The sequence below is a fragment of the Buteo buteo genome, chromosome 12 (genome assembly GCF_964188355.1).
Source record: "Buteo buteo chromosome 12, bButBut1.hap1.1, whole genome shotgun sequence".
NCBI classification, from domain to species: Eukaryota; Metazoa; Chordata; class Aves; order Accipitriformes; family Accipitridae; genus Buteo; species Buteo buteo.
The window spans coordinates 25,236,718-25,256,903 of NC_134182.1; the positions used below are offsets into that span (position 1 = coordinate 25,236,718).

General features: G+C 35.8%; 1 protein-coding gene across 3 annotated transcripts in view; it reads right to left on the minus strand.

The window, feature by feature from the left end:
• Positions 1-20,186, minus strand: part of STRN (striatin) — a 73,434-nt gene that overhangs the window by 24,422 nt on the left and 28,826 nt on the right. Inside the window, exons 6-10 of one of the 3 annotated variants that reach the window (XM_075043093.1) lie at positions 10,256-10,391; positions 8,174-8,309; positions 4,262-4,372; positions 1,864-1,950; positions 1,167-1,310 (exon numbers count right to left, since the gene is read on the minus strand). In XM_075043093.1, the coding sequence (XP_074899194.1) occupies positions 1,167-1,310; positions 1,864-1,950; positions 4,262-4,372; positions 8,174-8,309; positions 10,256-10,391 (614 nt within the window). The remainder of the gene's footprint in view (positions 1-1,166; positions 1,311-1,863; positions 1,951-4,261; positions 4,373-8,173; positions 8,310-10,255; positions 10,392-20,186) is intronic. The other 2 variants (XM_075043094.1, XM_075043095.1) reach the window with 2 other exon arrangements.

Consider the following 20,186-nt stretch of genomic DNA (forward strand, 5'->3'; position numbering starts at 1 on the left):
TCTCAGATTTATTTTTGTAATACTGAACTCTGATAATAATCAGCTGTTCTCTTCTGTTTTTGTGAGAGTCCATCTGAGTCTCTGAATTAAAAAACACATTCTGGAAAGGACATGAAAATAGAGCTCTGCTAATATGGTTCTCAGTACATGTGAGAAAAGTTGGAAAGGAAACATTCAACAAAAAATTCCTCCACTTCTCAAAGTGTTGCTAAGTTACCCCCTTCTTTCATAAAGAAAATCACTGAGCGTTTAAGAAATAGAACTACTGAGATCTTTGGTAACTATGCCACACGCTGGGGCTTTTTATGCATCTTAATTATAACTTGGCTGACCTACTTTTCATGCTCACTGAAAGACTGCTAAGTGAAACCCGTGTTTTGCTCATTTTTCAAAAGACATATTTACCATTTAAATAAAGAACATGATACGATCTTCCGCAAATTAATGTAGCCTCATATATTTATTTTATTGTGCTGCATATTATAGCAATTCAAATGTTGAATCAAATAGATGACTTAGCACTTTCAGACATAACACTACGGTAACCACATGCCTCATTGCAAAGATGTGTGGCTTTCCATACTTGGACTAGCTGCTATGAGAATTTTTTTTAATTTTTGGAACACGTTGTGGAAATTAACATACTGGCAAGCTCTAAGTTGTTCTGTATGATTGACTACACAATCACCACATGCATTTAAAAGCTATACCTAGTCCCTTTTGTTTACCTGCAGAGCTTGTATCTTTGCGCTTAAAAAAAAGAACACATACATATATGTGTGTGTATATATGTATACATATACATACATTTAAAATTATGTTCATGGGGAGAAAACAGATGCTCTTATGTCCTGAGAGTTTATGTTCCACGCTTGACTGCCAGGCCTGAGCACAAACAAAAGCAAGTGACTTAAGATCCTCATATCCACCAAGTGCCAAATGTTCAACGGTATTCAGACAAGACTTTACCTAGGTAGGTGTCTTGGCCTTACTAATAGTGACCAGAGGGGAGGAATGGAAATGCCATTTATCACACTTAGACAGAACTCATAATGCTGAATCAGTATTTGTAAAGTGCTTGGACAGTCTTAGAGAATGATCTTTAAACAGAAGTAACTATAAACATCTACCCTTTACAAAGGTGTATGCACATTTTTAATACTTACCTTCATCCGTCCTGTTTATCTCATGTTCAATGAGCCTTGAGCTACTGGGCCTAGAAGAAGGTGCAACAGATGGCTGTAATGAAGGGAGATCATCAACATCTCTCAAGTTTGCAAGCATATCTTGCAGCTTTGACCTGTTGGGCCCTAACCAGAAAAAAACAAAAAATTAAATGGTTTATGCATAGTTCATGATGGCACGACTTACAGCAGATATGCTACGACAGCACATGCAACAATGGATCCTACCCTACATTATAACGTTACCACAGAAAAACTAATGAGCACCTATTTTCATCAGTAACTAATCATCCAGCATGAAATGAATTTCTTGAAAAGAAAGTGATAGAAGCAACTGAGAATTGTGAACGCACAATTTTCCCCACATTTATCAACTCATACTGCTACTTGCACGGGATGCTGAAGAATGCCTCCAACTGAGTCACACTGATTATTAGAATATTTACTTTTCCAAAACAATAGCTGACATTTGTGAATATTTTAAACTTTGTGCATCAGGTACTTTGTGCAGCATATTCTTATGACAACATGATTATTTTAAATTTATTTGTGCAGTAGTGTAGTATTGTGAACTATATAATCCAAAAAGTTATATTAAAAAATATAAATGCAACTGGATTCACTGGCCTACTTCCTGAAGCTACGTATGGTGAAGACCCATGCCCTTCTTGACACTTACCTGTGCTTTGCTCCATCATTTTCCCACATCCCTGTTTTGACTGTTTTATATAGGATTGAGGCTGAAACATATCTTCGGTAGTTTTTCCTGTTATAAGTTTAATTAAGAATGGGAAAATGTCTTACCCATAGTCCATTATGTTTTTTCCTAGACCAGTAAATAATACAGCTATTTTTAAGCAGCTTTAACACAGAAGTGTACTCTAATATATGTATTCTCTCATAAAACCATTCTACGATTCTATTATTACTTCACAGGAGTGTTTACTACAGCCTTGCAAAATCATAGTTTACTAATGCAGTTGCAAACTCTACTTTGTCCACCCTAACCATAATGACTGATAATAAACTAAATTGTATTTAACTTGTCTGTCACAAAAATATTACTTGATTCAGGAAAACAGCAGGTAGGATTTTGCAAGATTGTTTTACTGTAATATCTGATTTATAAAAACAATATTTTACTTAATAGCAGTTCAGCATCTAAGCACCATTTATGATGAGATTAAAGTCATAGAAACAAACTTTGTACAATTTAATGTCAAGATATTTAGTCCCTTCTTTTTCCCTGGACTTCTTTCCTCACACTCTTCTTCACTATGTGCAATATCATGAATAGCTGAAAACACGCTGTGACTCTTCCTGATTTTTCTGCATTGATGCCCTTCCAATGATGGTTTGTCCATGGAAAGATGCTTAATTTCTGTACTGCAGTAAACCATTTGGTATCCTAAGATCAAACCAATCAAATCAATCCAAAAGGTACTGTAAATGTACTGAGCAGTAGTTATCTTCATGAAGGAGCACTAGATGTCCAAGTGCTGCCTTAGATGAGGAATTTCTCTCATAAATATATAAAACATCTTCCAATAATATCTATGTCTATATTAACAATTAAATATTAAGTTTTATTATCAAAAATAAAAAGCACTCAACAGCTCTTCGAGAATATAATTTCAACAGTTTGATTAAATAATTTCTGCTAAGTTAACCCTACAACTATATACCCTGAACTACACAGCACATCTGTGTATTTTAAAAATAACAGACAAGTTACAAAAATCAATTTCACTGAAGTCATATATTGGTATGCTCTCTCCATCTTAACTATAAAGAAATTTAGAGTCAATTTTGTGAATCATGAATACTTTAGTTGGCCAGCTCAGCTTCTTGTCAGACTTGCAATTTATTTCCAGTAACTTAAATGATTCCAAAGATGACAAAAATATCACTTGAGAAATTTCAAGTATGGTAACGATTTACTTTTTTTCATCAAAAAGAAAAAAAGTGGGTTAGTTTGTGTATTTGATAGCATAATTTCAGCAACATAACCAACTGCTGAGCAGCAGCTTATCACAGTATCAATACAAAAAGTAAAACAAGTCAGCCTCAATGATGCGAGGATCTGACGCCTTTTGCGTTGTTACACGTCTCTTTGGAAGTGAGAATTTTCTTGGTATTCATAAGCATCTTCCCATAAAGAGAGAAACATCCCTCAAATTTCTTACTGGGCTACATGCAGTATTATTAGTTTACATCATTCACATATGAATTCTCAATATGGCTAGATGTTTGAAATATAGCCGTGAATACAGTGTTTCATTTTAAACACTTCATCTGAATTCAAAAAGTTTTAAAGCTTACTTATCAAAAAACATCGATTTTACAAAACAGATTTGTATTTCAAGAAATATAACAAAAAATACAATACAGGGCTAGAAACTGTATTTCAGATACTGATCACAGTCTTTTTGTTTGGATAACAATACCCAACATTTTAAAAAGCTAGTCCCACAGGTATGAAAGTCAATAAATAAATCCTGTGATTTACAAATAAACTGATGGTCAGAGTTACTTCCTATTTCGAGCCCTGCATAACAAATTATGATGACAGCACGACTTTCATGTTGTGAATGTTAAGTATAAACAGGGGTAGAAATTAACCTGTTTTCTCCCTCTGTCATCTAATAGGATACTCAAGACAGTTTCTGTTTGGTTTTTTTTTATTTACATACCAGACTTTAGCTCTTCCTGTGAAACTGGCATGTTTCCAGCTAAGAAAGGGTTCTGAAGTCTTCTATATTAAAGCGTGAACTATTAAACCAATGCCTTTTATAATTTAAGTTTCTGAATAACAAAAGTAAAATCCATGCTCAAAGCAAGAATTTTTAATTAATCCAACACCTGGTTGGAAGAAGTTATATCTAATCCACCTATTTATCAGGTAACTTGATTGACTGTCATTAATTTCAACCCCTGAGAACTGGTGAACAGGAAAGCAGTCAGGAGCAGCAAAGTAAAAGAGTAAGTAATTTTAGGAAAACATTGAAAGAGAGATAGAATTAAGGGTGTGAAAGATGTGATATTTGTGATTTTAAGGTGCAATGTTTTCCACTTACTCTTCACCCCCTTTTTCCCCTTGCGCTCCTTTTTGTATTGTTCCTTGAGTTTGGTTATTACTCCCTGGTCGACATTCCAGGCTTCAGGCATGAGACACTGGTCTTCCTTTTCTAAACAAAGTAAAACAAATGAAACATCCTTTTTCAATAACATCACCAAGTGATCTCCACTGAAGGAGGTAACAGCTGCTGTCAACGGCATTTGTCTTTTATTTTAAACAGACAGAAATAGCACCAAGCTTGTGAAAGCTGTAAAACTGCTACTCACATTCCATTTCTACTGCTCAGAATTTTCTTAACAAAAAATTGAGATGAAATTTCACATGCCTAATTTCTATAACCAAGCACATAGTTGTTCAGAAATGTAAGCAACATTTACTTTAAAATAAATCAGGACATATTTTTCAGCTTTTTTTTTCCTCTAGGGAAAGAATTATTACATTTAGAAGCAGCAGCTATGTTACTGGTCAACATAACTTTACAACTCAGATGTTGCATTGCATTTCAAATTCTCATTTCATTGCCTTTGTGCTATGTTGTCATTTACACAAAGCAGCAACACATTTAAATCATTTTGGAACACAGTATACATGTCACTAAGGTTTGAATAAAATCTTAAAGCACTAAAGCCATGAAATTTCACAGAAACTGGAAGGCCTGAGTTACTAGTCTTTGAGAAAATACACAAAATATTTCAACATGCCTAATGAAAAAAAGAATCTCCACTTTAAAAAAACAACAACAAAAAAACCCAACCCATCTCTCTCAAATTGCTTCCCTTGTGACATGCTACAGGGAAATATTCTTCCAATAGCAGTATGGTACTCGGAAATTTTGAACAAAACGTGTTATGTGAGTTCAAAACTCTAAGTCATTTTTTTCCATATATGGTAAGAGTGTACTGAGGCAGCTTAAAACAAAAAATTTGCGAGGAGGGAGGTAATACAGCTTTTCCTTATATTTACTTTCATGACCTTTACAGCTACAAAATTTTTTGACATGCATTATCTTTTTGCTTTTTTTCCCCATTAAAATCTCAACCTTATTATTTAAAAATTAATTCCTTTCAGACCAAGTTTGCTTTGTACATCAATAAACTATTCTAGACCTTTTAATACGAACAATAATAAACTTATCCTCAGACTAATATGCAGAAAGAGTATTAAATGTCTATAGAGGAAGCAGAACACTATCAGTCACAATCTGAAGGAGTCACTATGGTTGGACAGAAGATACAAAACCAGACATGGGTTATTATGGGGACTGACTTGTTAGAAATAAACTATGCTGAAAAACACCTAGGGATCCTCCATCAACATCAAATCAAACAGAAGTTAGCAACATACTCTTGCAGCAAGGGAGATCAATCCTATCCTGGGCTGTATTAACAAGAACATAGAGAGCAGGGTGAGGGAAGTGATTACTCCCCTCTGTTTGGCACTTGTCAGACCACACCTTTAGTACTGCATCCAGTATAATATTTCTTATACTGGGAAACCTTGTAAATGTAATGCTAAGTACCTACTATTGACATAGTATAGCAAGTCCAGGGAGTCACTAAGATGGTTAAGGCAGCTGGAGCAGGTGAGCTACAAGGAGGGGCTGAGACTACTGTGAGTGTTCAGCAATGGCAGAAGAGGTATCTTAGTACTGCCTACAACTACCTAATTGGCAGGTGTAGAGAAGACAGACTCTGCTTAGACTTGCATCACAGAAGGGCAAAATACTTCTTACTATGAGGACAGACAAATACCAGAATACTGCCCCTGAGAGTTTATGGGAACTTCTTTTTTGGAAGATACTCAAAACTTGACCAGAAGGCCAGAGTAACCTGCTGCAAATGGATCTGAGCAGGAGGTTGGACTAGATGATCTCTCACCCCTTTCAGTCATGATCCTATACTCAGGAGTGACAGATTAAATCAAGACCCGAAGTCTTGAGACATTAGGCTTTTTGCAGCTGCTATGAAAATAGAGAGGTATTAATAAGCTGGAAAGAGGCTCTAAAAAAATGGTCTGTGGGCTAAGTCATGTCCTCTTAATACGCATGCCCAATTAAGTACCACGAATGATCACAAATTGCATGAAGAACTGAAAAGAGGCATGACAAAATCATGCTTGAGAGAAACAAGTACGTATTGTTTCTGGGACCAGGTTATAAGTTTTAATCATGCTTTTCCTCCCTAGCTAGACAAGATTTTTTGCTCTCCTCCAACAAAAAGTTTAAATGAATTTATATTAGACTGTATTGTTGCCAGGAAAATACTTAATACATTAATCTTCTACAGACTGTCCCAGGATGCTTCCTGCATGTCCCACAGGTTCTGTTCAACTTCACAAGTGGATCCTGAACTACTACTGTGCAAGTGCTTTATAGTTGAAAAATTACCTGAACTCTTCTGAGGACCTGTCAAGCCAAATGGGTTCAACAGATTACTGTAACTGATCAGTAGTGGTTGGGATCCAAAATGAAGCAAGGACTTCCTTTGTTTGCTTCTATCCTCACTACACAACATCACTCTTCCATGCTACACTTAACAGTTTCACTTAAATCAAATTAAAGTGATTCATAACAGCAGTTCCTTGAAGAAGCTTATTCTTATATACAGTTACAATAAAAGACACAGGTTGTGAAACAAGTAACTGAAAAACATGAACGTCTATACTCAAAAAAACCCTTAGTATTTCTAGAAATGAAAGTTACTACTTTCCATGACAATTTATTTTCAGTGTTAGACTTTTGCTCATTTGTACTCAGCTGTCATCAATGAAAGTAAAAATAAACCAGAAGTGTGAATTTGAGACCAAAAAGGCTCCTGTTGGCATACTAACTTTTCAGTGACACAAGCAATAGCTACACTTACCAAGCATAAATGAATAAAATTTAAAGAGAAGTATCAGAACAACCTAATAAAAATATTTTTTGTAAAAAAGAGTAACATTCCTATATTTGTTTGGTGAACAGAATACTGACTGCTATATCTAACAATATTGAGGCACATCCTCTTAAGCAGAGAGACTACACCACACTGTACAATAATTTGGAGTCCAGCCAGGAGCTGGACATGGCTTCAGTGAAATACAGCATCTTGGAGCTGTTAGCTAATGTGAGATCCACAGCTCCCATGGCTTATTTGTCTGTCGAGGTTTCAGATCCATTATAAAGCTCAATTACTTCCCATTCATCTCTCATAGTCCCCTCTGTGTCCACTTATGCTTAAGACTTTCCAGAGCAGCTTAAGGAAGAAACAACTCCCATCAAGATATTTAACCAGTTCTCTTCCTTCTTCCCTTCCCTATGCAGTGGGTTTGTGTGGAATAATTATGTCAAGGTAAAGTGGATGCTGGCATTCTGGGTTGCAGGACACAAACCTCAAAGGACAGAGAACAGTTTGTGAAATGTCTCTCTAATGACTAGGGAGTGTAAAGATCTATTCTTCTGATAAATTATAAAAGAAAATTTGAGCAACTGAATAACTCATATTGCCCAGATTGCTAACACACAATAGGAGTACAATTTATTCAGTCTTTATGACTCACATTACTCTGTATCAAAGTGGGAGAATCCAAAGATGACAAGTAACTTTCATGTCATAACGGTAAAATACAACTTTAGAGTGAAAACACACTGGGAAAACACATTGAAATTCCACTCATAAAATTCAAATTCTGTCTACCTTATTATTAAAGGAAAAAGATAATGACCAAAAACATAAACCTTGAAGAATCCTTGAAGCAGTATACAGAAAAATGAGAATATTACGTCAAGAGGACTTCAGTCTGTCAATTATTTACTGTAGGAATACTCAAAAGGTGCTGTGATCATGATGGAGATCTCAATCAATCACTCACTCACAATATATTCTTAGCACATTTTTTTTTCCTCCTGGTACAATCCATTAAACTTCCTTACCCCAGTCTGTTCCATCTCCTGAACTTCTTGATTCCCCATCACCTTCATCAGAGGTAACCAAAAAGTCAAACTCTTTCAAAGCTTCTTCTGTATCTCTGTCTTCACTGCTATCAGATAGCACTCTTTTCCTTACAATCTGAAAGATCAGGAAGGAGACAAAAAAGCTGAATCAAGTTACATGCACATCTTTATACCGAGCAGTACCATCTCATCTTCTATGCAAAATCCTAACAGGAAGTTAAAGAAGCAGAAAAGTATACATTAATAAGCAAATCTGGAATAAGCATACAGACTTTGTTCAAGTTTCTAAGTCAAAATGAAATTTGTCTGTAGATCTTTCTTCCCACGAACACCAATAATCGATCACTGGATAGTAAGTCTACACTGACCTAGACCACTATTTTTTTTTATACCAGAGAAGTACAAACTTTCTGTTAATACAGATTTAAAACAAACAAACAAACAAAAAAAAGCAACACACAAAACCCACAAACAAAATCCCCAGAATGCTGTAGAAGGGACTTCAGCAAAACCAAACTCACTCTGCTTCGCTGAAAATAGCGTTTTAAACTCACATCCCTGAAATCACTCTACATGTGGACCAAAAGACAAGTCTAGGGAAAAAAAAACCCAAACCAACTGACAAGAGATAATTTGCTTAGGTTTAGCAAAAAGCATTCCATCCTGAATACTTTCTCAGATATTACTGTTATTTAAACATGGTACTTCCATGTTTAAACTGCATTTCCCTTTCAAATTCAAAAGCAAATTTGGTAAAAAAAATTATAAAATTATCAAATTTCTGTAAAAGAACAAATACATGTTTTTATGAAGGACCTCATTGTATGCTTTCTGCATACAGAAATGCAGTAAATTTACTTTTCCTTCAATAATCAAAATGGACTAAAAGCTTTACAGTTGTTTGACTAACAGGTGAGCTGATGCCATGATACATGAAATCTGTAGCATAAATTTTACTTCTACAGAAAAAGAAAAATTACATTCATCACAGCGTTTTGACATGGCACCTTGTGAAGGGTCAAGTCTGAGAAGACTTCAGTATCCAATAGTTGAACATCTGCCAACATCCCATCGTTCATGAGGATGAATGACTGTTTCCTCTAAATACAATGAATCAATTTCAAAACCTGAAGCAATTCTAAATGTCAAGCTTCATTCCTTCAGCAGGCTTATTGAACATACTGTATTACAGATGATTTTACAGAAGAGTCTCAGACATTAGGTCACAGCCCATGGATGAGAGGAACAAGCTTACAAAATTCCTCTTTAAAACTGATGGGTTTTTAAGTGTTCATTCTTAAAACTGATCATAGAAACAATCACATCCATCATAACTCTTATCTACTTCAACTGTTAGGAAACGCAACTCATTGAATAAATATTAACTTTGAAAAGAAGAGGATAAAATTGAGTACTGATTGTATGTATCTATCTTATGTGATCATATGACCAAATCATATAGCAAAGTATAGATCATGAGGGAGTTTCAGGTATTTGACTGAATAAACAAACAAAAAAATTTATTAACCACATGTCAGAGTTTTTCCAGTTATACTTGTTCTTCCTTCCACAAGCTATTTAAAGAGAAATGTGGTATTTCAATTCTGTACCCTATAAGGATAAATTTCTACAAGTAATTTTAAATATCAATACATTTATATAAATATTCAAGAAACAATGCATTTTTGACGTGCAACATTACGAACAATACCTCCAAACTATCTGAAAATTGTAAAAAAAGGACATCTGCTACCTTAAAAATTTTGTCCAATAGATATCAAAAACACTGGGCAGGATGGAATATTAGAAAGACAATTTAAAAAATTTTAATCTGTCGCTGCAAACTTAAAGCAATAAAGATGACAAAGCTTAACTTGTATGCACAAACTCAGAAATGCATATATAATTCCTCTTATGCACACATGCTTGGACAGACCATCATAAAGATGCATTAATGATTTGCACGTGTACATACACAGTGATATACTTTGCATATAGGCATCTCATTAACCTCATTTTTTCTGTTCTTCGTAACTTTTTCAATTATTTTTTTCCACTCACTGTTGCAGTATCAATGATTGTTTTCTCTCTTCCTTCAATATCTTCTTCATCTTCTTCATCACTAAAGTCTGCAGCTGCATTTTCAAGAAACTTGAAGGTCTCTAGCAGAGAGGCAGAGTCAGTCAATTCAGGTTTCCTAAACAACAACAACAACCACCACCATCATGAGCCGAAAGAAATCATAACAAAATCACTTTTGCAATTTACCAGTCTGTTCTGTATTATGATGTCCAACAACACGAGACTAAAATAAGCCTACAGATAAAACCAGACTATTACAGGTAAAGGGCTTGTGGATTAAAAAAACTAAACATTATCCATAAATTATTAGAAGCAACTGTTCCTCATGCAGCTGCAATTACCAGGACAGACACTTCAATTTTTTATTTGAAAAGCATGTTAAAGCAACGTTCACCTGGTATGTGCCCAAAAGTAACATCGATACTGATATACCATCACTGAAAACCTCAGCAACAAGGATATGAGTTACACCTATTAAGTTGGCCTCCCACATGTACATCAGGGTACAGGAAAACTTTGCTGCTGCTATCTGATGTTCCTCACCCTTCTGGGAAACATCAAACTCTAGATCTACCATTCATTAGCTTCTAAGACAGGGTAAATTTGCCACTATAAAACAATAAAATGGGAAAATGTCATTGATGACTAAATAATGTTTATGTAGATGTTAACATTAAACAAGGAAACGGATGAAGATTGGGTAAAATTACAACTGCACTGGCACAAATTCAGGCAGTGCCTCAGAACAGGAAGCATAAGGGTTGTCATATTAACAACTGAAGAGCAAGAATCCAAGACGCAGGACTGTAACCATTATTAAAACTCTGAAGAAAGTACAATTAAAGAAATCCTAAAATTAACAACAGGTACCGTGTTTTCTATGCAGAAGACGCGCTTCTCCATCAATCCCTCAAAGATAAAGTGGTTAAAAAAAAAATTATTCTGTTTAAATTGTAACGATTACTTCCAGTAAAACCATTAGCATTCTTTATATGACTTCACAGCAGTAAAGACAAGCTTTATTGTTTCCTTACCTTTAATCAGTAGTCTTTTTCATAGCTCATCACTAAATGTATGTCATCTTGATTTTCACAACCACTGAAACAACAGAATTCTCTCTCTCTTTCAGAATTGTAGCTCTAAATTGTCTTGAACAGTCACCCTTACTACTAGCAAGTGCCTTGCTAATGCTACATTTTGCTTCTGTTATGACCCATTTCAAAATGTTCAACTAACAAGCCTATATAGTAAGACCTATTAAACTCCTTGCAGTGTAAACACCTGATTATCTGCCCATCACTCACTTATTCCAGTGTTTCTTCATAACACTTTTCAAAGGTTTATTACAGGAAACATCCAATGGCAAAAGCTCTGATGTGTAATAAGGTATGACAAGCAGCACGCTTCCTTCTTTACACAGTCTCTGTTCAAGCAGTTCTACGCTTACATGACAAAAATCAGCAGGAGTGGCTTCTTCATAGCCCCAATATGTCTGCATCTCATTAAGACTATTTGCTATTCTATCCTTTTTTCATTTACTCATCTTTACAGCCCAAAAATACCAATAAAGATTTCACTTGCCATTAGAAATTCCACATACACGGCACCATAATATACCATGATGTATAGTATGTTTTCATGGTCACTGGTTTTACTGAGAATATTCCTTCCACTTTCCCATAGCTTATCTTAAGACAAGAACAAATCTCAAACATGTTTCCAAGTTGCCTTGCTTCCTGCAGTATTTTGACCCTCCTGTTTCTATGACACACCTGAAAGTGCTCTGTAATATTTTTTTCCTTTTCTTAAGTAATCACTGCTTTGGCAGACTATGATACGTCATGAATCTGTAGTAATAATGTACATTTTCACAGAAATCCTACAGTACTGTTATTTTGCTGTTTCCAACATACACATTTTGATAAGACAAAACTCGTAATGTGCTTCACTTGACTAACTTCTTGATTTTCAGCAAATTTTGTGTGTCCTGGTCAACTTTTAGTGGACTAAATCATCTGACCACAATTGTATTTCTGTTTTTTTCCTCTCTACTTTGCAATGTAAAAACATCATGCCTGCTGATCTATATTAGCAACTATCAGACATGCTGCAGTAAACAACATATGAACCAATACCAAACAGAGAATATAAAATTTTAATCAACAGAACTTGCTATTAAGCGACAGATATTGTTCTACAGGTACAAATATTTGCAGTAATTCATATCTAGATTTGGCTCTGTCCTCATTTGATCTTAAATCAGGCTTTCTCACACTGAAGTTCAAAGTGACCACCGAAAGAGAAGTTTGTATCTTTTTTAAGTAACTGGTCTGAATTCAACTATCATATTAATTGTTACATACTTTATTGGGCAGGTCATATACATAATTGTGTATCTCCATTTACACAGTAGGGTAAAAGGCATCTCATGCATTGCAAAACACAGTAGTTTATCATATTTCAGAATTCCTGCACAGTACAAGAAAGTACAAAGTCAGCATAGTATCACAAAAGATTATTTGTGCTAAGGCACAACTTCCAAGAAAGAATTCCTAAGAACTAAAAAAAGAAAACAGAAGTGACGGAATATTTAAACTATTTAAAGGTTCTACAGGGAAAAGAAGCTTCAAGCTGACAGACAGGTTGATTGGCTACATTGTACCCCAATACACTTTAGCAGTCAAATCAAAAGTGACTCAATAATTGAGCTATTTTTCATTTAGCTATTTTTGATCCTTTAGCAGCACATAAACATAATGCATTTTAGATATTACTGTCAGCATGAACAGTTAGGAATACTGTAAAATATACTTAAGAAAATGTCTAGCCTTAGCTAATTTATGTTATGTACTTTGATGGCAATTTGAAGCTTGCTTGTTTGATTATTTTCCATGTGTTTAGTCTGTTTCTCTTATGGGGTCTTTGACAAAGCAACATGAAAAAGCAGAAGTGGCAAAAATATATTCAGAGATAGGGTAGTATAATAAATGACTTTAAATTCCATTTTAGAAAAAGAAACACAACATTTCCATTGCTTTTGTAGTCTAGAATACTTAAAAAAAAAAAAATCAATGGGTGAAAACAACAGAATAGAGCTCCAAAGGTGGGAACTGATACATGCACTGTAGTATTACAGGCATGAGTGAGGCAAGAGTATGGCAAGGTTCAAGACCTATTGCAAATAAAAAGAACAAAAAGCCCCAAAAGGTCTCAAAAAGGACAATTCTTCTTTACTGGACTGTCCTGTATCAAAACATATGTAAGGGAGAACATAATTTTCAAAGTGCAGGAACTTAGCTGTTGCTTCTTCCTTCTTCCTCAGCCATACCATCTAAAGAAATACTGCTAGGGAAGAACAAACCAGAAACCCCAGACAGCAAGAGCAGCTACAGAAGCTGCCAAGGCAGCAAGCATAGAGCAACCAGATTTTGGCAGAACTTCCTCAACCCTGTGCTCCTCAGCTGCTTGTTCTGAATCTCTTTCCCACTGCTCCTTCCTCAATTGTACTCTGCAACAGCACCCTTGCATGGTTTTCTCCCCAGCACCTAGCTTTGCCTTCTTTCCTTCAGGGTTTCATCCCAGTTGACTTACCACTTCCTAACCAAACCTAAAAAAAAAATAAAAATAATAATAAAAAATCATTTAACCAATATAACATCTTCTATCAGATACTCTGTGCATTGCATCCTCCTCTCCAGTGGCCTTATCCAGTTAGACAGGAGAGTCTTTGGGGCAGAAAGACTACCTGCTACTTGTGTCTGCACATGATTAAGTACAACAGGACTCATTGCTTGTCACAAGGATAACAAGTACATTAAGTAGTGCCAAAAAGTGAAGTATAGCTACACTAACGCTGCTGGGTTTTCCATCTTACTACTAACAGATGGGCAGCGTGCAGATTTTGTGAATATTACTATTGACACAAGGAACTTCTGATCCCTAAAGACACTTTTTCCTGTTTAAAACACAAATTTCTTGTTACAAATGGGCTCATAACTTAAGTACTTACCTCCCTTAAAGCAACATAAACCTGAAATCACATGAATATTTTTCTCCTCAGGAGAAGTTGCCAGAATTTTCTGCAGCTGTGACTGCCCTGAAAATCTCCTCCCGACTTGAATTTTACAGGCTGTCCAATTATTCAGATTTGTCTTAACCCCTTGGCACCTTTAAGACTAAATAATAATCTCTTCCCATGAAATCTAAGAAATACGATTTATGGATATTCCACATGTACTATTTAAAGCAAGCATGGCTCTCGCTGGGTATCAGCTGGCCATACAGCCAACTCTTCATTTTCTACCCTACAGTGACATGGCTCAAGACAAGTTTTTTGTGTAAAAATCCAGTTGGCGCTAACATTGAAATATTAGCAGCTTTACGAAATGTATAGCATTCAATTGGCTTTCAACATTTAATATTCAGGATCTTATCATAATTCCTGTTTCTTACTGAGTGAAAAGTAGAAGCCATAACCTATAGGAAAGGTGAGGTTGCTATGTGGAAACTAAAACAGCACATTAATGATACCTTTCCTGCTCCCAACATGATCCAGAACGTTTCATATTGCAAAGTCAAGTTTAACTTAGACTAAAGCCACATTACAGACATGTATTTTCTTTGTAACCAACACATTCAATATTTCTATCACTACCTTCTCCTTTGTTGACAATAACTCTTGCAAGTCTGTGGTCATGTCCAGGGAGACTCTCAAACTCCTCCATGAATTGCCCAACCACAAGGCCATTAACTGTCTCGGTCCTACTCACTCTCCCAAAGGAAAAACTAGAGGGTTTTTTTGTTTGCTTGTTTTATCCAAGACATACACAAGTTATCTTAAATAAAACCAGATTTTATTGATAAATTCAGAAGCAGGAAGAAATACCAGAATAAAGTTAAATAAACACAAGTTCAGCTTAGGCTGAGAAATGTTTCTGGGGTCTGTACAGGAAAAAGCCTGTTGTGACCCAGCATTCAAAGAGCTATTCTAGCATACTCTTTCTTAAGTCATTTTCCTTGGCTTATTTTCCTCCCACTATCAAAACCTGCTACTACAAGGTCATAAGTTTTATTAATTCCTCATAGAATTTAGTTATTTTATGTTTTAACACAGTCTTTTCAGTGTGGCTAGTTGAGTTCTTTCAAACTGGACGCCGCAAATAAATGCATGCAAATTCAAATATATTCTTTCTATGAGGACTATATTTAAGAACAGTTTGTTAAATCTTCAATAATGTGCAAAATCTTTCATAACGCAGCACAGAAAATATCAAACTAATAATTTATAAAACTATGGAACACTTACAACCATCAAAATTTACACACAAGGAACACAGGGCAGGCTAGACAGTCTGTCACAACCTTTGAAACCTCTTATGAATTCACACCACACAATGCAAGAACCAGTGCAATACATACTACAACTGGTAAGCAACACTTACAAAATGGTTTGGATGTAAATTGGAATTGCAAAGGAATGCCATTTAAAAAGGAAAGGCCACTTCTCTTGCCAAATCTAGTCAGATAACCATAATGTGTCAAATAAACAAGCTTTTTAAAGAATAAAAATAAAAAATAAATTTAGCCTTTGAAGAACTGATTAACTTTTGTAAGTTATTTCTCCATTCACCTCCCCTCTCTTTGTTTCTCTCTCCCACTGCACAACTTCTCTGTCTTTCTCCCCATTCCTTCTGTACCATGAGTCTTATGTGACATTTCCAAGAAGCATCCCTCAAACCCTTAAGCCATAGATCTGTGCCAATGAAATCAAGTGGTCCATTGGTACTACTTTCTTCACACAAAACCCCAATTTATCTTTTTTTCCCTCCCCTACTTTAATGCATCTGTTGAAAGTATCCAGGTCTGGCCTAAATCAGGTATCTTTGAAATGCCTGTTAGGTCACTCCAAGATGGAGGCAGGGACAAACAGGAAAAAGGTGGAAAAAAACCCACCAGTAAAGGGAATAAAGCAAATAGATTTTGGATTTTTTTTTTGTAATTCAATATTTTAGTCTCGCATACTATATTGGAAATCTTTTTCATGGCAGATGTTGAAATGAAACAGGTTGTTAAATTCAGAGATAATTTTCCCAAATAAACCATTTTATAAGCTAGTCAACACACAACATTCATCAGCCAGTATGCAGCATTTTCATTACATGGGTCAGTGTTAATACGATTTAGAAATGCAAAAGAGTTATTCAAGGCTTTCTGGTATAGAAAGATGTTCATTTGCTGAAGTGCTAGTTGGAATGATTTGTTGTACATCAGAAAGATAAGGTCTTCAAAAAGTTTAATTTTAATCTTTGAAAAGGTCTTTGGATTTGCTCTGAAATGTTGATGTTTGATGCCTTTTTGCTCATATAAAGTATAGGCAGTGGAAGCCATATGCGGTTCAATAGAAAAAAAAAAAGGTCAGTAGATCAGTTTCAGAGAGAGACTGATATATCATTCAGGATCATTTTTCTTTAACAAGTTTCTTTGAGCTATTTAAACATAGTTCTAATGATCAAACCTTTAGCAAAAACTCAGATATTTTATATATATTGTTTTTATATATACACACATCCATATATATGTGTATATACACTCATATGGTTGGTATACCCTCATTCCTTTCGAGGTCTATTCCTTTATTCTATTTGCTTCCATTCATATCAAATGGTAGTCAAGTACACACCTTCAAGAAGGTAAACTAATTTGACTGTTTAGGTTTCAGTCAGTAAGATAAAGCTATTAAAAATTGAGGTAATAAGTGAACCTAAGATACCAGAATACTCTCACGTTTTCAAGGCTACAAGTGACATTTGCAGGCAGCTTTCATCTCTGTTTCAGTTTGTTGGGGGAAAACACCCATTTCTATCACTGCAGGTGTTAAGAATTTCAACTATTATTATAAAGTTATTATTTTAGTATCTACTTTTGAGTCCAGTCATGCCAAGTGGTACTTATCTTTTGTAATGCAAGTGAGCTGATTGAAGAAACTGAAAACAGATTCCCTTTTAAATTCCATGAAATAAGTGGAAACAGGACTATAACTATCTCAGGTTATCATATTAACATTTCATTTATTGAATCAAAATCTTGCAGGATGCATTCAAAATCCACATGATGTCTTGAGTGCTAAAGTTTTCAAGACGATCTGTACATTAGCAAATAAATAGGCAATGTAAGAATACAAGTTTGGCCACAGATGTAGCAGCTAGTAACACAAAGACTGAGGCTATTTCACCTAATAGTAAGAAGAGAAACTGGTTTGGCTTTAAAAGACTTTCAGACAACAGTAGTTTGTTCATCACTGTACCAAAAGAAGAAAAAAACAAAGAGGTGGGGGTAGTTCTCTGATGTAACTGCAACCCTCTAAAGCATACAAAATTAAGCTGAGAGGTATGAGGGACCAGATGGCAATTTTCTAAAGTAATTGGAGCCTAGCAGAATTCAAGTTACATATTATCTGCTGCAAATAAATATTACTGTCTTAAATACTTGCACTACAGTAACTACTGTACACTTCTCCATACCAAAGTAAACAGCATCAACCTCACAATAATCACCCCAAACATTCTCACCAGCCTTTCTCATAAAAAAGCTTGACTTGCTGTTACTATCACAGCACTGAGTGTCCGAACCCCAGCTGTTGGAAGTAGGTATAACTCATAACAGACAAGTTCTGGTATAACAGACAACTCAAAAATTTGTAAAAGATGTAGTGAGCTGAGCAGAGGAGGCATACCCTCCCTACCTGCCACAAAGTATACACTTCACACATCCTTGGGGTCAGGGGAAAAATGCCAGGGCTTACCCTTACAACAGTCTAAGGCATTTCCAAATGAAAAAAGATAAGTGTGGGCATCTGCTGTTGTCAGAAGTACAGTCAGAAGTAGATCAGAGGTATTGCTGAAGGAGGTAAGTGGCAGCAACAAGCACAATGCACAGATCAATGGGCTTACACTTAAACCATGCTAAAATCAGACTGTGTTGAGAAGTACATCAGGTCTTCCATTCTTTTACTGGAATTTCTCTCAGTACCAATTTGGCTTGTTCTCCACCACTTTCATCTCATTGAGAAAGTATTGGTTGATTACCAATAAATGATAGTCAAAACATAAAGGAAGTTTTCTTTCCTGTTTCTGTTACCCCCTCTCTCCTCCCAAAGCAGTTAACCATATGGCAGCATAAAAGCATCAAATACCTTGGTTTTTTTTTTACTTTCTTTGGGATTTATCATGGAGTATTCAGCTGTACAGAAGGCAGTTTTAGCCAATCTGTTCTTTCTGCAATTTACATTGCTATATGGAGAAATCTTTAAGGAAATTTAAAGCTAATATGCCTTCCATTTTCCTGGTCCTGAAATGCATCAGTGTATCAATTTTCCTTCTGTTTTTCACTGTGCCATTTTCCCCTCTATTGTATGTTATCTTCATCACATTCACCCATATTCTTTCCAATCTCTTATTGATTTGTCTTCATTGCTTCTCACCCACAAGCTTTCTTTTTGTTCAATCCCCACACTCCACTTCTCACATTCTTCCTTCTGTGTAAACATTTTTCTAAAAATCAGACTTAAAATCCACAGTCTCAGCTGGGTCCATGATATTATGCAGTTCTTCCAAGATCAAACAAATCAAATGCTCTACGAGCTGCATTTTCTCACTTTAACAGAGGTATTCCTTGTTAGACTAGATTCATTTCCACACATTACATTTTGTCCAGCACTGTGCTCTTCAAATGTAACTAAAACATCTTCAGGTTGATGACTAGCCTCAGACTTGCTAGCAGGTATTTGACATCAATGTTCATTAAAAGTTTTGAACCACAAAATTTGCCAGACTGCATTGGCTTGAGCAGCTCACAGGCTTTTGTGGTGATTAGCAAAGCTTTCTCCTACAAAAAGTTTCACTGTATCCATACAAAGCCACAGAGCATCTTCCATCTGTGTTTTAGTTTGCAACTGTCCCAATGTCTGGCGGTTCGGGCAAACACATACATATGTCCTTAAACTTCCTGAGATTGCACTGTTTTGGTGGTTTCTTGTTCTTCCAATCTCTCACTGTAACTTTTCTCCTCTACCACTACCAAACTGCAGGCACTTGTTCATCGCACTCCTTCTGACCATACAAGCTTGCTGTGGCCCCAATCCTCTTCTCACTTCACATGCACTCTAGGAATAACAAGAGGCTGCTAAAAGAACTGCCAATCTTTTTGGCCTCCCAGTAAGCAGCCTAGCACTGGTGAGGTTGCTTCAAAGACTGCCCCTACCTTGACTGTGAGCCAGAATTTAGCTGAGACACCTAAATTTTTCCCAGTTCTGCCAACCAGGTAGAAAACAACCGCTGAATTAAATTTTCAAACACTCAGTAAGAATTCCAATTGGGATCAGCAGCAAGATCCATGTGCCTTAAATCTTAGTCACCTATTCAATGCTAATACTCTTCAAAAAGCAGCTGTTGTATACATGTTTAAGTAATGCCAACAATATAGATGAGGCAGGTAACAGGTAAGTAAGAGCTACTCAAGAACAACATCTCATCTCTTTTCTGATTTCCCATCTGCCATAAAGCTACACTTTGAAATCTCAGAAGCAAGCAATGATGCAGTTGGGAGGAGGTGAATAGTGCCACACGCCACAGAAACAGTGACGTGTAACATTTTACAGTATCTAGTAGCACAAGATGAAATAGCTGTTAAGTAGCAGGCAGTCTCTGCCAGGAAGAAAGCCACAGAATGTCTCCTGCACGTAAAATTGAAAGAGATGGTCTGAAAGCATACTTGAAACACAGACGAATCACAGCATTGAAAGCTAGTCCTGCACTTAGATTGACCAAGGAATTTTAGTAAAATCCCAACTTTTTCCTCTCATTGAGAGAGATCTCAGCAGACATCCACAAACTCAGAATCACCCATGAAGACT